At 46.3% G+C, this 17,379-nt stretch overlaps 1 protein-coding gene across 3 annotated transcripts; it reads left to right on the top strand.

Moving 5' to 3' along the window:
* The first annotated feature begins 2,175 nt into the window (after positions 1–2,175).
* On the top strand, positions 2,176–15,808 carry LOC120915545 (pulmonary surfactant-associated protein C-like). 3 transcript variants are annotated; one of them, XM_040326122.1, is made up of 6 exons: positions 2,176–2,274; positions 4,852–4,986; positions 7,642–7,779; positions 7,893–8,009; positions 11,625–11,747; positions 15,311–15,808. In XM_040326122.1, exons 1-6 carry the CDS (start codon positions 2,263–2,265, stop codon positions 15,401–15,403), a joined length of 618 nt encoding a protein of 205 aa, XP_040182056.1. In that variant the 5' UTR covers positions 2,176–2,262; the 3' UTR covers positions 15,404–15,808. The 3 variants fall into 3 exon arrangements, with proteins under 3 accessions (XP_040182056.1, XP_040182057.1, XP_040182058.1); XM_040326123.1 differs by having other exon boundaries at positions 2,183–2,274; positions 4,873–4,986; XM_040326124.1 differs by lacking the exon at positions 4,852–4,986 and having other exon boundaries at positions 2,228–2,274.
* Positions 15,809–17,379: the final 1,571 nt, after the last annotated feature.

Raw genomic sequence — 17,379 nt, 5'->3', positions numbered from 1 at the left:
TTAAAGCGTGACATGTTGTGTATCATTTTACTCGGCGTAACATTATCTTTCACAATATATAAAAAAATTGGGCCAAATTTATTGTTGTCTTATTTTTTAATTCAAAAAAGTGATTTTTTTCCAAAAAAAAGTGCGCTTGTAAGACCGCTGCGCAAATACAGTGTGACAAAAAGTATTGCGATGACCGCCATTTTATTCTCTAGGGTGTTAGAAAATAATATATATAATTTTTGGGGGTTTTAAGTAATTTTCTAGCAAAAAAAAACTGTTTTAGTCTTGTACAGTAAATGCCGAATCTGAAAAACACCTTCGGTCTGGAAGTGGTAAAAAAAACATATTTTTGTTATTTTCAATATAATAAGGGCAAATTATTTAGTCACATCACTCCCTGCCTCCATCCCCCTCTGCAGTGCCACAATCTCCCCCTGCCTCCATCGCCCCCCTCTGCGGTGCCACCATAACCCCTTGCCTCCATTGGATCCCCCTCTGCCACCATCACCTGATGTCACTGTCGGCTGGGCTGTCTGTCCCTGACTCCCCTGTGAACTTTGTATTGCCTGGATGCAGCAGGCTCCTCCATTCCGCCACCGCGGCGTGCTGCTCAGCCTCCGAGTCCTGACTCATGCTCCAGTGCTGTGCTCCTCCGACCTCCTGGTTAGTTACAGATTTAAAATTCTGGAGCGCGCGCCTAGCCGGGATGTCACTCACCGGCACCGCGCGAGACATAGGGTGACAACGTGTCCCGGATTGCCCGGGACAGTCCCACATTTTGCAGGTCTGTCCCGGGCACCTTCATTCCAGGACAATACAGTGTCCCGGAATGAAACTGACACAGCCACCCACCCGGGCCAATCTGATGCCCCCAAAAAAGGCCGCCACATCACCACTTTACTCACTGACAGTACTTGTCCCGGCCGGGAATGCCTGGAGGAGCACAATCCCCGCCCCTGCTTGTGATTGGAGAAATCATAAATCCCGCCTCTTGTGTCCAATCACTGTGCTGTGATTCGTTACACCACAAGATGATTTTTGGAAAGGGAGGATGTCCCTAAATGGTAGTTCAACCTAGCGAGACAGGCTCTGTGAAATCCGCCCCCCCCGCCGGCCGAATACAGCATATGCTAGGCTCGGCAAGCTCCGGAACTGCACATGCGCAGTTCCAAGCCGAACCGATCTCGGCTAATTTTACTGGCACATTCCCGCAACTACGGACGTTTACGGACAGGGAAAAAAGTGCCCGTTTTTGCGGACTGGCCGTAAAAATACGGACGGTTGGCAACACTGCCGCATGGTACGGGACAAAAGGAGTTAAATGAGAGCACACATGAGGTCCACGCTAAGGGCCGGTGGGACCCCATTCTGTCACTGGCAGTGAGATTGCGGAGGTACAGAGAAGGACATGGGCTCATCAGGGCGGCTCTAGGCTTTGTGAGGCCTTAGGCAAAACTTGACATGGGGCGTCACTCACACCCATGATGGGAAAAAGAATTCAAGGACAAGAGCCTATTCCCCACAACCCTGGCCGGTGGTTGTGGGGGTCTGCGGGCAGGGAGCTTATCGGACTCTGGAAGCCCCCTTTAACAACCCGCAGATGTCACCTGCTGAAACCCGCCCCCTTGTGACATCATTGATTGAGGGCATGCTGGATCATTGACGTCACAAGGGGTGGTGTCACCAATATTCACTGGTTGTTAGGGACGTTGGCAGCCCCGCTCCTGAGACAAGGCTCTTAACGCTGCCTGAGCACAACAACGTTAAGGTCCCCTGTCTCTCAAAACTGGGGCAATGCACTGGGCAAGTTAGGCGGCCGCGAGGCCCCTGTGATTGTGAGGCCTTAGGCGACCGCTTAATTTGCCTAATTAAAGAGCCGCCTCTGCATCAGGGTCCCTCCTAAATGAAAGATACACCAGACTTAAAATATAAATGTTTTTAGGCTTAAAAAAAAAAAAAGAGAGACATGCTGCGGATACGCTTTGACTTGTTTATTCTTTGGCATACATTGCTTTTTCCTTGTTTTTTTTTCTGGGCTTTACCTGGAAGATTCTGTGCGTTGTTTTCCTACATTGCCTGGATGTTGGGGAGCTGCCAGTGTTCTCCAATAAACTGTACTGTCCATTGTCTCATGTCATTGGCAACAGTCACCACTCCCCCCCCCACCCCTAAAATCAACCTCTATAAATACCCCAAGTCTGTGCGGATAACGAAGCATCTTCACCTGGAGACACCAAGGCAGCACCACGGAGAGCAAGAGATTAGCTGAATATGGATCTCCCTGTGAGTTTTTTTTTTTTTCCCCTAATAAACAGTGGCCCAGATTCAGGTAGAATTGCGCTATATTTGCGCAGGCACATGGCAACGATTTTGCCCTGCGCCCACGCAAATATTTTGCGCTGCCCTCGATTCACGGAGCAGTAGCTCCGTGAATTGCGAGGGCGCGCCGGCAAAATTGCCCGGCGTAAGCGCGCGCAATGTAAATGATCCCGCCGGGGGCGGGAATCATTTAAATTAGGCGCGCTCCCGCGCTGAGCGTACAGCGCATGCTCCGTCGGGAAACTTTCCCGATGTGCATTGCGGCAAATGACGTCGCAAGGACGTCATTTGCTTCAAAGTGAACGTGAATGGCGTCCAGCGCCATTCACGAATCACTTACGCAAACGCCGTGAAATTCAAATTTCACGGCGGCTATACTTTAGCATTGGCTGCCCCTGCTATTAGAAAGGGCAGCCTTGCGCTAAAGTTGCCGTACGGAAACTCCGTACCTGGCTTGCGCGGGGCCCGCGCAAGTTTGTGAATCGGTGTTGGTATGCAATTTGCATACTACACGCTGATCACAATGGGAGCGCCCCCTAGCGGCACACGCAAGAATGCAGCCTAAAATCTGCGAGGCATAAGAGCCTTATGCCGTGCAGATTTTAGGCTGCAGTCGGTGTAACGAGGTTCCTGAATCAGGAGCACTCGTTACACCGGAGCAAGTAAGCAATTGCGCCGTGTAACTTATGGTTACACGGGCGCAATTGCTTCTTGAATCTGGGCCAGTTTTGCTATAGCGGGGTAGCTGTAGTGTGGGCATTGATATATATGAAAGCTAATAAAGATATAGTTTGTGTTTTTAAATTTTAATAATTTGGGCGTTACGGCGGCATATATCCGAATACGCCGTCGTAACTCTGAGTGTGCGGGGTCGTATCTATGCGACTGATTCGTAGAATCAGTTACGCATAGATTTCCCTAAGATCCGACCGGCGTAAGTCTCTTACACGTCATATCTTAGGCTGCATATTTACTGGCCGCTAGGTGGCGCTTCCGTAGATTTACGTGAGAAATATGCAAATTTAGCTTAGTTACACAGCTTGAACATGGAATGTTTATTGGAACAAACTCCCCCAAATATATACACCAGGAGGCAATACAAACTGTAACCAGAAACAGAATTAACATAGCTAATTAATTAGTCCCTTAACCACTTCAGCGTCACTTTAACTGACAATTGCGCGGTCATGCGACGCTGTACCCAAACAAAATTGACGTCCTTTATTTCCCACAAATAGAGTTTTCTTTTGGTGGTATTTGATCACCTCTGTGGTTTTTATTTTTTCCGCTATAAACAAGAATAGAGCGACAATTTTGAAAAAAACACAGTATTTTGTACTTTTTGCTATGATAAATGGCCCCATTTTTTTTTAACCACTTAAGACCCGGACCAAAATGCAGGTAAAGGACCTGGCCAGTTTTTGCGATTCGCCACTGCGTCGCTTTAACTGACAATTGCGCGGGTCCTTAAGTGGTTAAAATCACTGCTCTCTGAAAAAACTGTGGGGTAGATTCAGGTAGCAATTACGCCTGCGTATCCATAGATACGCAGCGTAATTGCTAAGTAGCGCCGGCGTATCAACTTTCTGTATTCAGAAAGCTCGATACGCCCGACTGCAGCCTAAGATACGACTGGCATAAGGCTCTTATACCGTCGTATCTTAGGCTGCATTCTGACGCTGGCCGCTAGGTGGCGTTCCCGTAGTTGTCAGCGTAGAGTATGCAAATTGCATACTCACGCCGATTCACAAACGTACGTGCGCCCGGCGGTCGTGTTTTACGTCGTTTGCGTTCGTCGCTTTCGTCGTAAGGCTGCTCCTGCTATTAGGAGGCGCAGCCAATGGTAAGTATAGACGTCGTTCCCGCGTCGCGATTTTCGAAATTTACGTTGTTTGCGTAAGTGGATCGTGAATGGCGCTGGACGCCATTTACGTTCACGTCGAAGCAAATGACGTCCTTGCGACGTCATTTACCGCGATGCACGTGGGGAAATTTTCCCGACGGAGCATGCGCAGTACGTTCGGCGCGGGAACGCGCCTAATTTAAATGATCCACGCCCCCGGCGGGATCATTTAACTTGCGCGCGCTTACGCCGGGCAAATTTGCCGGCGCGCCCTCACAATTCACGGAGCTACTGCTCCGTGAATCGAGGGCAGCGCAAAATATTTGCGGGGGCGCAGGGCAAAATCGTTGCCCTGCTCCCCCGCAAATATAGCGCAAGCTATGCTGAATCTGGGCCTGTGTTTTTTAATACTTTTTAAGGACTTTTTAAGGACAAGTCACACAGGTACAGCCGTTTTCAATGATTGCATGTAAAATTTAAGTTGATATATATATGTTTTGAATCTCGGATGGTTTCTGCTGAACTGGGTGAGATTTGAAGCCTTAGGCTTGAAGTTCGTGTAAACCCTAGTTCACAGTTACTTATTCATAATTTTACAATGTGATATTGAGCCAGGTCCTCATCTAGTTATACTTCTGATAAATACAATAATACATAAATAACAAGTGTGTTAGCTGTACCATTGTTTTTACCATCAGCTAACCAACCCCTTTCCCAAGGAAAACACCAGGAAGAAGTGGTCTGTGGGAATGTCTGTTTTCATTATTCTAGTTCTGATCATTGTCGCTGGATCTTTAATTGGAGTTCACATGACGCAGAAGCACACAGAGCAGGTCAGTGAATGTTCCCCTGAAAAGTGAAGGAAAATTTCCAATAGCATCATAGGGGCAGATTCACATACAATTGGACAGGCGCAGCGTATCAGAGATACGCTACGCCGCCGTATCTTACCTGGCTTAAATTCGAATCCAGGAAGAATTTGCGCCGTAAGTTACGGCGGCGTAGTGTTTTTCTGGCGGCGTATTTGAAATTGGGCGGGTTGGGGGCGGGTTTCATTTAAATGAAGCGCGTCCCCGCACCGAATGAAATGCGCATGCGTCGTTTCTAAATTTCCCGCCGTGCATTGCGCTAAATGACGTTGCAACAACGTAATTTTTTTAACTTAGACGTGACTTACGTCCATCCCTATTCACAGACGACTTACGCAAAAAAAAAAAATTCAAATTTCGACGCGGGAACGACGGCCATACGTTAACATGGCAAGTCTATCTATACGCCACAAAATAGCAGCTTTAACTATACGCCGGAAAAAGCCCACTACAGACGATGTAAGAGAATGCGACGACCGCGCGTATGTTCGTGGATCGTCGGAAAAAGCTCATTTGCATACCCGACGCGGAAAACGACGCAAACTCCACCCAGCGGACGCAAAAGTATTGCATCTGCGATCCGAAGGCGTACAAAGCCGTACGCCTGTCGGATCAAACCCAGAAGCCGTCGTATCTTGGTTTGAGGATTCAAACTAAAGATACGACGCGGGAAATTTGAAAGTACGCCGGCGTATCAGTAGATACGCTGGCGTACTTGCTCTGTGAATCTGCCCCACAGTCCCTGTTGATAGGGGTTCCAATCCTGCCCCACTCTATCCAAAGTGAAAAAAAATAATTGCTTGATTAATATTTGTAAGCAAACACCGATACTGAGTTTGCTGAAAAAAACTCACAAGCAGAAAAAAGTTTAATTTTGTTTTTTATTTTTCCTATTTAACCCTTTTATTAAAGGGGTGGTTCACCCTAAAAACTACTTTTTCTTATTACACTGGCCCCCCACATTACAATACGATTAAGGCTATTATTATTTTTTTGATGCTGTACATACCTTTGTACAGCATATTCACCCGTGCATCCGGGTTGCGAGTCCCGCGGGAGTGGGCGTTCCTAACATGTCTGTGATTGACGTTTTGCCCAAAAACGAGCTCCCCCCCGTCGCGGTTGGCGAAAGGAGCCGAACGGCGACTCGGCGCTATACTGCGCATGCGCATCGCCGTTCGGCTTCTTTCGCCAATCGTGACGCGGCTTACGCGACGGGGGGAGCTCGTTTTTGGGCAAAACGTCAATCACAGACATGTTAGGAACGCCCAACCCGGATGCCACGGGTGAATATGCTGTACAAAGGTATGTACAGCATCAAAAAAATAATAATAGCCTTAATCGTATTGTAATGTGGGGGGGCAGTGTAATAAGAAAAAGTAGTTTTTAGGGTGAACCACCCCTTTAAGATTTTTTTATACTTAGGCTGCATTCACACCTGAGCGTCGGTCGTTTTTTCGGGCGTTTTTTTCTGGCGTTTTGTCATGTTTATTTGCGCGTTTGCATACAGCGTCGTCCGACGTTTTTGTACTTCAACGTTTTTTATTTTAGCCAATAGGAAAAAGTATCATCTTTTCATCACTTGTTGCTATGTTGGTAGATTTTTTTAATCTTCTGCCTGGGTGAAAAGTTCTATTGATTAAAGCGACGAAACGCCCGTAGCAAACGCTCGTTGTCGCGCTAGTCGCTTGAAACGAGCATTTCCATTACTTTCTATGGGAAATATAAACGCCCAAACCGCCCGATACGCACGACAAAAAAGGGTCCGGAACTTGTTTGAGCTTCAGGCGTTCGGCGTCAGGCGTATTGGCGTGCAGATGTGAACCATCTCCATAGGGAATAATGTATTTTCTCTTCCGTTCATAGACGGACACAGCATCCTTTGACAGTAGGGTTATATCCGCTTCCATTTAGGAAGCGGATATAACCCTACTGTCAAAGGATGCTGTGTCCGTCTATGAACTCAGAGAAATGGATTTTACGGTGAGTACAAAAATCCTATTTTTTCCCCTCTAGCGTATTTGAGCGTCGCGCTTCAGGCGACAAAACGCTCAGGTGTAAATGCAGCCTTAAAGGGTATGTAAACAAACATGTTATACTCCACTGTGCAGCTCGTTTTGCACAGAGTGGCCCCGAACCTGGCCTCCTGGGGTCTCTCGGCGGCTGTCTCGGCTCCTCCACGCAAGAGCTTTCCACCTTCATGCAAGCTCGCATAGTGATGAGTTGTTGCGGGCGCGCTCCTGTGATACAGCTGGCGGCCATAGCCGCTCACTGAATCACTCGGCCCCGCCCCCGGCGTGCCGGACGCATGGATTTCAATGTGAATTTTTTCTTTTTTTTAAGCACAAGATTAGACTTGGCTTAAAAAAAGAGTGGTCTCCCCAGCCCACCCACTTGCGTGAAATTAGCAAATTAATTTCCTGCTTCTCTCCCCAGCCAATCAGGAAGTGGTTCCTGAGACCAGATTGGCCAGGAGTCTTGGGATGGGTCTCTTGGATGGGTCTCAGTTTGTTTGCTGTCACTGGCCACCCCCCAACTAATTTTGATTAGATTTTTCCCTGTTTTTTTATATATTTGACATGCATATGTTTGCCTTGCTATCATTTTGGTGTCTCTTAGATGGTGCGCGTCTCTTTTGCGAATGCAGAAGGAGAGAAAGTTGTGCAGACCGTTTCTGTCAATGAGCGGGATGAAGTCGCTGTCATTTATGTCCGCAGTGATAAGTATCCCGGCACTTTCCTCTTTGATTATAAGAAGGTGAGCTCTAAAATTGCGTGCTCAGTATTCAATATTGTGATTGTCAATACTTCTTCTAGGAGTTGCATTTTTCTATTTGAGCTTTGAAAATGTATTTATTTATTTCTTGATAGAAACTCATCGCCTTCAGGAAACCAAACAGCACGGAATGCTTTGTATTGAGAATGGAAGAGGCCAAAACGCCAGCTCTGAGCACCCTGCTGAAGGGGGTGGAATACTTCCGCACACACGTAGGTTTTATAGCTGTAGCCAACCCCCGAGGGAGCTGCTTTTGTTTGTTCAGTCCGTTCCTCTGCCTTTCAACCCCCATGAACTGTCCCAGCCCCTCTGGCACACCTAGCAATGTGATTAATGGAATAACTCAGCAGGAATACACAACACAGTTCTTCTTGTAGTTTACTTGAAGAAAAGTAAAATTCAGGTTAACATTAGTCAGCCAGGACATGTGTAAGTACCCAGGACTTGGTTGAAACAGTTTAAAGAAAACAGTCAGGAACACTATGCAAACAATGAAAGCAATAGGTCTCAATATGTACAGATTAACTACTTGCCGACCAGCCGCCGCAGTTATACGGCGGCAGGTCGGCTCCCCTGCGCGAGAGCACGTAGTACAACGTCACCTCGCGAAGCGGCCACTAGGGGCGCGCTCGCCCCCGCCTGATCCTGACGCGCGTGCCCGGCGGGTGCGATCACCGCCGGGCACCCGCGCTCGCTCGTTACAGAGCGTGAACCGGGAGCGGTGTGTGTAAACACACAGCTCCCGGTCCCGTCAGGGGGAGAAATGCCTAACCGTCTGTTCATACAATGTATGAACAGCGATCAGTCATTTCCCCTAGTGAATCCACCCGCCCTACAGTTAGAACTAGTGTTGAGCAGAATATGCCATATTCGATTTCGCGATATATCTCGAATATATATTCGAATATTCGAGATATATTCGCTAAATTCGAATATTCGTGATATTTTATCGAAATTAAATGATTGCGATTTTTCGCTATTGCGAATGCGAAAATAATTGCGATTTTTTGATAACTGCGGTAGGAGCACTCTGATTGGCTCAGAATATTCGTGATATTTTATCGAAATATCGCAACATGCGAATGCGATATTTATTGCGCAATTTCGAGAAATGCTGGAGGAGCGCTCTGATTGGCTCAGAATATTCGTGATATTTTATCGAAATATCGCAACATGCGAATGCGATATTTATTGCGCAATTTCGACAAATGCTGTAGGAGCACTCTGATTGGCTCAGAATATTCGTGATATTTTACAATACAAAATAATTGCGAATATTCGGCAAATGCGGAAGGAGCACTCTGATTGGCTCAGAATATTCTTGATATTTTACAATACAAAATAATTGCGAATATTCGGCAAATGCAGAAGGAGCACTCTGATTGGCTCAGAATATTCTTGATATTTTACAATACAAAATAATTGCGAATATTCGGCAAATGCTGAAGGAGCACTCTGATTGGCTCAGAATATTCGTGATATTTTACAATACAAAATAAAAAGTGTTTTGCATTGGTGGTGATTCTTTACTCTATCCATCTGTCACAGCCGTTTGTCAATCAAACACCTTGAAGATTGAACACGTTCATGCTGCATGCTTTGGACTTTTTTTCACTTCACATATCAAAGACATTTTTATGAAAGATTATTTTTCTATTATTGGGACTATATTTCTTTATATATTTGTTTCACTGTGTATTTCACAAGTTATTTGCGCTTGCTTATTTTATAATTTGCCCACATGTCTTGTCACTAGACATATTTTTTATTCTTGTAGAGCGACTCCATTTTCTGTCTTGTATTAATTTATGTTGTATAACATTTTTGAGTTGCTGCTGTATTCTCCCCTTTTTTAAGGTATGCGCAATTTTTTCCTTCTTACAAAAAATAATAATATCAAACATACAAATATTCATAACATACACATACACAAAGCCCCCCCCCCCTTTGCATCAGAGACAATCAGAGTTCTTCTACCACAGTTATCGAAAATTCGCAATCATTTTCGCATTCGCAATAGCGAAAAATCGCAATTTTTTTTTTTTCAATTTGGCAACATAAAAGGATCGCCTCAGCTTAGCTACTCGGCCCAGGGTCTCTAATCATACCAGCAATGCTTTTAGACGTCGATAGGATGTGATCTGTTTTAAAAATCAAATTGAAAAAATGCGAATATTCGGAATTGCGAATATTCACCGCGAAATTCGAAATATAGCGCGATTTCTCGAATATGCTATATTCGAGTCGAATATTCGCAATGCGAATATTCGTGAGCAACACTAGTTAGAACACACCCAGGGAACATACTTAACACCTTCTCCGCCCCCTAGTGTTTACCCCTTCCCTGCCATTGGCATTTTTATAGTAATCCAATGCATTTTTATAGCACTGATCGCTATAAAAATGCCAATGGTCCCAAAAATGTGTCAAAAGTGTCCGAAGTGTCCGCCATAATGTCGCAGTACCAAAAAAAATCGCTGATCGCCGCCATTACTTGTGAAAAAAAACTAAAACTACCCCCTATTTTGTAAACGCTATAACTTTTGCGCAAACCAATCAATAAACGTTTATTGCAGGTTTTTTTTATGAGAAATATGTAGAAGAATACGTATCGGCCTAAACTGAGGAAAAAAATATTTTTTTATATATTTTTGGGGGATATTTATTTATATATAGCAAAAGGTAAATACTTTTTTTTTTTCAAAATTGTCGCTCTATTTTTGTTTATAGCGCAAAAACTAAAAACCACAGAGGTGATCAAATACCACCAAAAGAAAGCTCTATTTGTGGGAAAAAAGGGATGCCAATTTTGTTTGGGAGCCACGTCGCACGACCGCGCAATTGCCAGTTAAAGCGACGCAGTGCCGAATCGCAAAAAGTGCTTTGGTCTTTGACCAGCAATATGGTCCGGGGGTTAAGTGGTTAAATAGACTCCCCCATAACTTTTGGTGTGTGTGTGGGATGCTGTGGCTAAAGGGGAACCCCAGGCCGGCCGACGATACCTCTAGTACACATACAGTGAAATTATCTCAAAACCCATGGTGTGTCCCCTTTAAGAGCAACCGCGGTAATGTCCTGGAGGAAAAGCTTTGCGTTTTATTTTCTTCTCCGGCAATGTAGGATGTGGTATTTTATGAAAAGCATTAAAGGTTCCTTGGCAAAACCCCCTTACCAAATCCTGTACACAGTCAGCGGTCCTCCCCTGAGCGATCGATCGATCTTAGATGCAGGTGTGTCGCAGTAGCATTCAGTCCTTGAGCTGTTGCAGGGTGTCCTTCTTTAGCAGGAACAATCTGTTCCTCTGGGCTGGAGCTGCAGGCTGTGTGCCCCTTGGTAGGCCGCGATTTCACACACACATAGAGTGCTCTCCTGATGGGGTTCAGGCAAAAAGAGGCTCTGGCCTAGTTCCTCTGGCTTTTTATCTCCTCCCCCACAGTCCTTTGCTGCTGTCTGATGATTGGCTCAGGCTCTTCCAATAGGGAGTTTACAAACAAGCAGTTCTGAGAGTCTGTGTGTAAAGAGAGAAAGGGGGGGGGGGGAGAAAAACCCACGCTGCTGCAGCAGACAGCTGTCCCCTAATAGATTAGATCAGTCTGGAGAAGTACCTGCTACATAGCTAAAGGCATATAATAGGCATTTGATAAAATACAGCCCTTAATGTGTGGCTAGGCAGTGGGGAAAGGAATTACATTTGTGGGGTGCGTCAGTAGAGGGATCACCAGCAGGAGGAAGGAGGTCCTAATTTGTGACGGACCACTTTTTGTTTTTTTGTCTGTCACCAGTCTTCAATGTGTCTATGTTGATAATCCTGTTTGTTGTTCTCTTAGGATGCTAATGCAAATGACGGGGTCATTTTTGACTTTGAGGAGGTAGAAGAAGCCAGCCCAGGTGATGTTGGGTCCAGTATCTTCCTTATGTGCAGCGATGTCAGTATCTACTGGGCAAAGAATGTAAGTTGCAGCTCCACTATTCTAATTTACGCTCTTTTTTTGGCAGGGCTGGAATGAGTTGAGTATTTTATATACTCCCCACACTTTTGTTGTACAATTTCCTATGACCACCCATCTTTGTCACCACACTGGCTTAAAGGGGTTGTAATGGTAATTTATTTTTTTCTTCCCTAAATAGCTTCCTTTACCTTAGTGCAGTCCTCCTTCACTTACCTCATCCTTCCATTTTGCTTTTAAATATCCTTATTTCTTCTGAGAAATCCTCACTTCCTGTTCTCCTGTCTGTAACTCCACACAGTAATGCAAGGCTTTCTCCCTGGTGTGGAGAAAGCCTCTTGAGGGGGCGAGCAGGTAGAGAAAGGAGCTGTGTGTTAGTGGGCGTCCTGGCACTCCTGCTCGTCCCCTCAAGAGGCTTTCTCCACACCAGGGAGAAAGCCTTGCATTACTGTGTGGAGTTCAGTGGCGGTGCGTCCATAGAGGGCGCCGCAGCGCCGCCCCCCTCTGGCTCCCGCACCGCCACTGATACAATACATAGATTTATGCATTGCATGAATCTATGTATTGCCGCAGCCGCCGACTATTTAGATGGCCGGCCCCCTGGTGAGCGCCGGCCATCTGAATAACGGCAGCTGGTTGGCTGTGGAAGTGCCTATCAGAGCCAGCTTCATTGAGGGCGGGAGAAGACATCGAGGGACGGTAGAAGCAGGGTGGCCGACCCCAGAAAGGTAAGTGTCAGGCGGGGGGGGGGGAATTTTACAGGGCACATTGGCAGCTTTTTACAGGGCACAGTGACGAAAATTGCTGGGCACAGTGGGCGACAATTGCTGGGAACAGTGGCGACAATTGCTGGGCACAGTGGCGACAATTGCTGGGCACAGTGTCGACAATTGCTGAGCACAGTGGCGAAAATTGCTGGGCACAGTGGCGACAATTGATGGCACAGTGGTGACAATTGATGGCACAGTGGCTTCGTATGATGGCATGGCACAGTGGTGACAATTGATGGGCACAGTGGCGATAAATGATGGCACAGTGACTGCGTTTGATGACATGGCACAGTGGCTGCGTTTGATGGCATGGCACAGAGGCTTCATTTGATGGCATGGCACAGTGGCGACAATTGATGGCACAGTGGTGACAATTGATGGCACAGTGGCTGCATTTGATGGGCACAGTGGCTGCCTTTGATGGGCACAGTGGTTGCAATTGATGGGCACAGTAGCTGCGTTTGATGGGCACAGTGAGGCTGCAATTGTTTTTTTTTTTCGTTTGATTGTGCCCCCCCAAAAAGGTTGAGCACTATCCGCCACTGGTGGAGTTACAGACAGAAGAACAGGAAGTGAGGATTTCTCAGAAGAAATAAGGACATTTAAAAGCAAAATGGAAGGATGAGGTAAGTGAAGGAGGACTGCACTAAGGTAAAGGAAGCTATTTTGGGATTTTTTTTACCTTTACAACCCATTTAAGCACTTATAACTATATACAGAAATGTATTTTGCATCTCGCTGTCCGTGGCCCTGACTTAGAATCAGGGATGGACTGGCCATTGGGACTACAGGGAGTTTCCCGGTGGGCCGATGGCTCAGTGGGCCGGCATCAGTGACAGCGGCCTGGGAGTTTTTCACTTCTGCCTAATCTTGTCCCATAAGGGGGGGGCACCAAACTGATTCTTTGTCCTGGGAGAAATAATGTCTAGCTTCCCCACTGGTACTGCCTATAAGAGTATCAGTACCAGCCGTTCTATTCTAATAAAGTAAAATGGCTTGTGGCTAGTGAAGGGGGAGAGGGGGCTTGGGTGGCCGGGGGGGGGGTGCGGGAGTTGTTCGGCCGCTGTGGGAGAGACCTGTCAAAGTGGGCCAGTCTGGATGAAGTCCAGGGTCAAATTTTTGTCCCAGTCCAGCCCTGCTTAGAATGACAAATGTAAGCTTGGTTTGAGTAGCACACACATACTGAATATGTGGAGAAACACGCGATAGTCATATGAAAAGATCAGGCTGATTCTATGAGAAGCACAGGTTGGTTTCTTTGAGGGACATAGGTTGGCCTAAGAACCATACGCTGGTTCTAAGAGGGGCACAGGCTTGTTTTATGAAGGGCATAGGCTGATTCTATAAGGGGCACAGGCTGGTTCTATGAAGGGCATAGGCTGGTTCTATGAGGGGCACAGGATGGTTCTATGAGATGCGCAAGTCAATTCTATGAGAAGCACAGGCTGGTTCTATGAGGGGCACAGGCTGGTTCTATGAGGGGCACAGGCTGGTTCTATGAGAAGCACAGGCTGGTTCTATGAGAAGCACAGGCTGGTTCTATGAGGGGCACAGGCTGGTTCTATGAGGTGCACAGGCTGGTTCTCTGAGATGTACAGGCTGGTTCTCTGAGATGTACAGGCTGGTTCTATGAGATGTACAGGCTGGTTCTATGAGGGGCACAGGCTGGTTCTCTGAGATGTACAGGCTGGTTCTATGAGAATCACAGGCTGGTTCTTTGAGGGGCACAGGTTGGTTCTATGAGGGGAACAGGCTGGTTCTATGAGATGTGCAAGTCAATTCTATGAGAAGCACAGGCTGGTTCTATGAGGGGCACAAGCTGGTTCTATGAGAAGCACAGGCTGGTTCTATGAGGGGAACAGGCTGGTTCTATGAGGTGCACAGGCTGGTTCTATGAGGTGCACAGGCTGGTTCTATGAGAAACACGGGCTGGTTCTATGTGGGGCACAGGCTGGTTCTATGAGGGGCACAGGCTGGTTCTATGAGAAACACGGGCTGGTTCTATGATATGCACAGGCTGGTTCTATGAGGGGCACAGGCTGGTTCTCTGAGATGTACAGGCTGGTTCTATGAGAAGCACAGGCTGGTTCTTTGAGGGGCACAGGTTGGTTCTATGAGGGGAACAGGCTGGTTCTATGAGATGCGCAAGTCAATTCTATGAGAAGCACAGGCTGGTTCTATGAGGGGCACAAGCTGGTTCTATGAGAAGCACAGGCTGGTTCTATGAGGGGAACAGGCTGGTTCTATGAGGTGCACAGGCTGGTTCTATGAGGTGCACAGGCTGGTTCTATGAGGTGCACAGGCTGGTTCTATGAGAAACACGGGCTGGTTCTATGTGGGGCACAGGCTGGTTCTATGAGGGGCACAGGCAGGTTCTATGAGAAACACGGGCTGGTTCTATGATATGCACAGGCTGGTTCTATGAGGGACACAGGCTGGTTCTATGAGGGGCACAGGCTGGTTCTATGAGATGCACAGGCTGGTTCTATGAGATGCACAGGCTGGTTCTATGAGATGCACAGGCTGGTTCTATGAGGGGCACAGGCTGGTTCTATGAGATGCACAGGCTGGTCATAGGAGGGGCACCGGGCACGGGTCGGATCTATGAGGGTAATGGGCTAGTTCTTAGAGGGGCACAGTTTGATTCTATGAGGAGCACAGGCTGCACAGCATGCTGGCACATAATCATAAAATTAGACTTTCACGCAGACTCCATGATCTATGATGAAAAATCGCTTGTTGCTCTACTTTAATAGTAATATCCAACCCACAACTGAGTAGTCTTTTCTCTTCTAGGTAAATTTCAAACAACGGGGAATTAACATCAAAATTAAGGGCAAGATATTCGGAATATTTCATATTAAAGCTGGCATTTCTATTGGAAGGTGATTGTGGAAGATGTGTGCAGATCTTCAGCTTCTTCACATCATTTCCTTTAATAATGAACAGATTTGGTGTTTCGCTGTCTCACGCTTGCCATATATCTCCATAAAAAACAAATAAATATATATTTGTAGCAGAAAATCTATATATATTTTTTTCTATAAAAGCTTCTGTAATGGCCATAAATATAATTCAGTTGTTCCAGTTAAATGTCTGACTGTAACAGAAAGCTACAATGTCACATTCTCCTCCTTATCGCTGTAGATATGTTAAAGATGTTTTTGAAACATAAATGGAAAAGATATATTCTTAATTTAACAAGTTTTGTGAACATGTGTAAAAATGACTTTGTTGCTGTTCAGAAATAAATCAGTGACAGACACCCAGTGAAATATTACACTGTTCACATTGCCTAGTGGTTTTGGTGTTTTTCAATCAGTCTGCTGAGACCAATGAACATTCTTGCCCGGATTCACAAAGCACTTACGCCGACGTATCTCGAGATACGCCGCGTAAGTGTAACTATGCGCCGTCGTATCTGTGCGCCGTGCCTACAAAACTAGATACGCCTGAAAATAGGCTTCCTACGACCAACGTAACTTGCCTACGCCGACGTATCGTGGGCGCATTGTTACGTTGGACGCATTTGCCGCTCCCATAGATTTTCTATGCACATATGCAAATGAGGGAGATACGCCAATTCACAAACGTAGTTGCACCCGGCGCATCATATACGCGGTTTGCGTAAGACTTACGTCGGGCGTAAAGTTATTCCCCATATAGGAGGCACAACTCATGCAAAGGTATGGACCAGGGAACACAGCCGTCGTATTTTACGTAGTTCGTGAATATGACTAGGCGTAGGTTACGCTCACGTCGTAGGCAGTGATTCGACGTATCTTAGGCAGTTGTTTCGACGTGATTCTGAGCATGCGCACTGGGATGCGTCCACGGGACGGCGCATGCGCCGTACGTTATTCGTATCTTTATGACGCTCAATCCATCATTTACATGGGGTCACGCCTCATTTGCATGGCTCACGCCCACTTCCACTTACGACTAAGAAACCCAGCGTAGATTTGGAGGCAAGTGCTTTGTGAATTCGGTGCTTGCCTCTCTGCGCTACGTCGGCGTAGCGTATATTAGATACGCTACGCCTGCCTAAATATGCGTCGATGTCTGTGAATCCGGGCCTCTGTGTAGTTCATCATTTATCTCTAAAGCAGGTCAGAAATGGTTACAACCTGCCTGATATTCAGCTGGTGCCACTACAGTGAAAATCCAGACATTTGTATTATGATGCCTTGGTCAGGAACTATAGGTGTTTTATGTTTTTTTTGCCTATAGCAGCCCTCGTACTAATGCCGCGTACACACGACCGTTTTTCATGACGAGAATAATTTGATTTTTTAACGTGGTCATTAAAAACGATCGTGTAGGCTCCAGAGCATTTTTCAGGACGTGAAAAATGGCCATTCTCTGACTTTTTCGCGTTGTTTTTCATGTCGTCATTTTTTACGTCGTGAAAAACGGTTGTGTGTAGGCTTTAACGACGGGAAAAAAAACGCATGCTCATAAGCAAGTTATGAGACGGGAGCACTCGGTCTGGTAAAACTAGCGTTCGTAATGGAGATAGCACATTCGTCACGCTGTAACAGACTGAAAAGCACAAAGACTGAAAAGCGCGAAGCGTCTCTCACCAAACTTTTGCTAACACGAAATCAGCAAAAGCAGCCCAAAGGGTGGCGCCATCCGAATGGAACTTGCCCTTTATAGTGCCGTTGTACGTGTTATAGTGCTGTCGTACGCGCTTTGCTCGGGCATTTTTTTTTCTTCACGATCGTGTGTAGTCAAGGCAGGATTAACAAGAATCTGTTTTTTTCTAGACCATTCAAAATGGTCGTGTGTACGCGGCATTAGGCTAAGCAGGTCTACCTGTACTAGTTGGCTGCCTCCAGGTCTGATACTATAGCTCCTGGGCA

The sequence above is a fragment of the Rana temporaria genome, chromosome 10 (genome assembly GCF_905171775.1).
Source record: "Rana temporaria chromosome 10, aRanTem1.1, whole genome shotgun sequence".
Taxonomy (NCBI): domain Eukaryota; kingdom Metazoa; phylum Chordata; class Amphibia; order Anura; family Ranidae; genus Rana; species Rana temporaria.
This window is presented reverse-complemented; position numbering and strand designations above follow the sequence as displayed.

Coding starts and splice junctions, on each gene's coding strand:
- LOC120915545 (XM_040326122.1), top strand. Junction 4,987..7,641: donor CGCAGAAGCACACAGAGCAG/GTCAGTGAATGT, acceptor GGTGTCTCTTAG/ATGGTGCGCGTCTCTTTTGC. Junction 7,780..7,892: donor TCCTCTTTGATTATAAGAAG/GTGAGCTCTAAA, acceptor ATTTCTTGATAG/AAACTCATCGCCTTCAGGAA.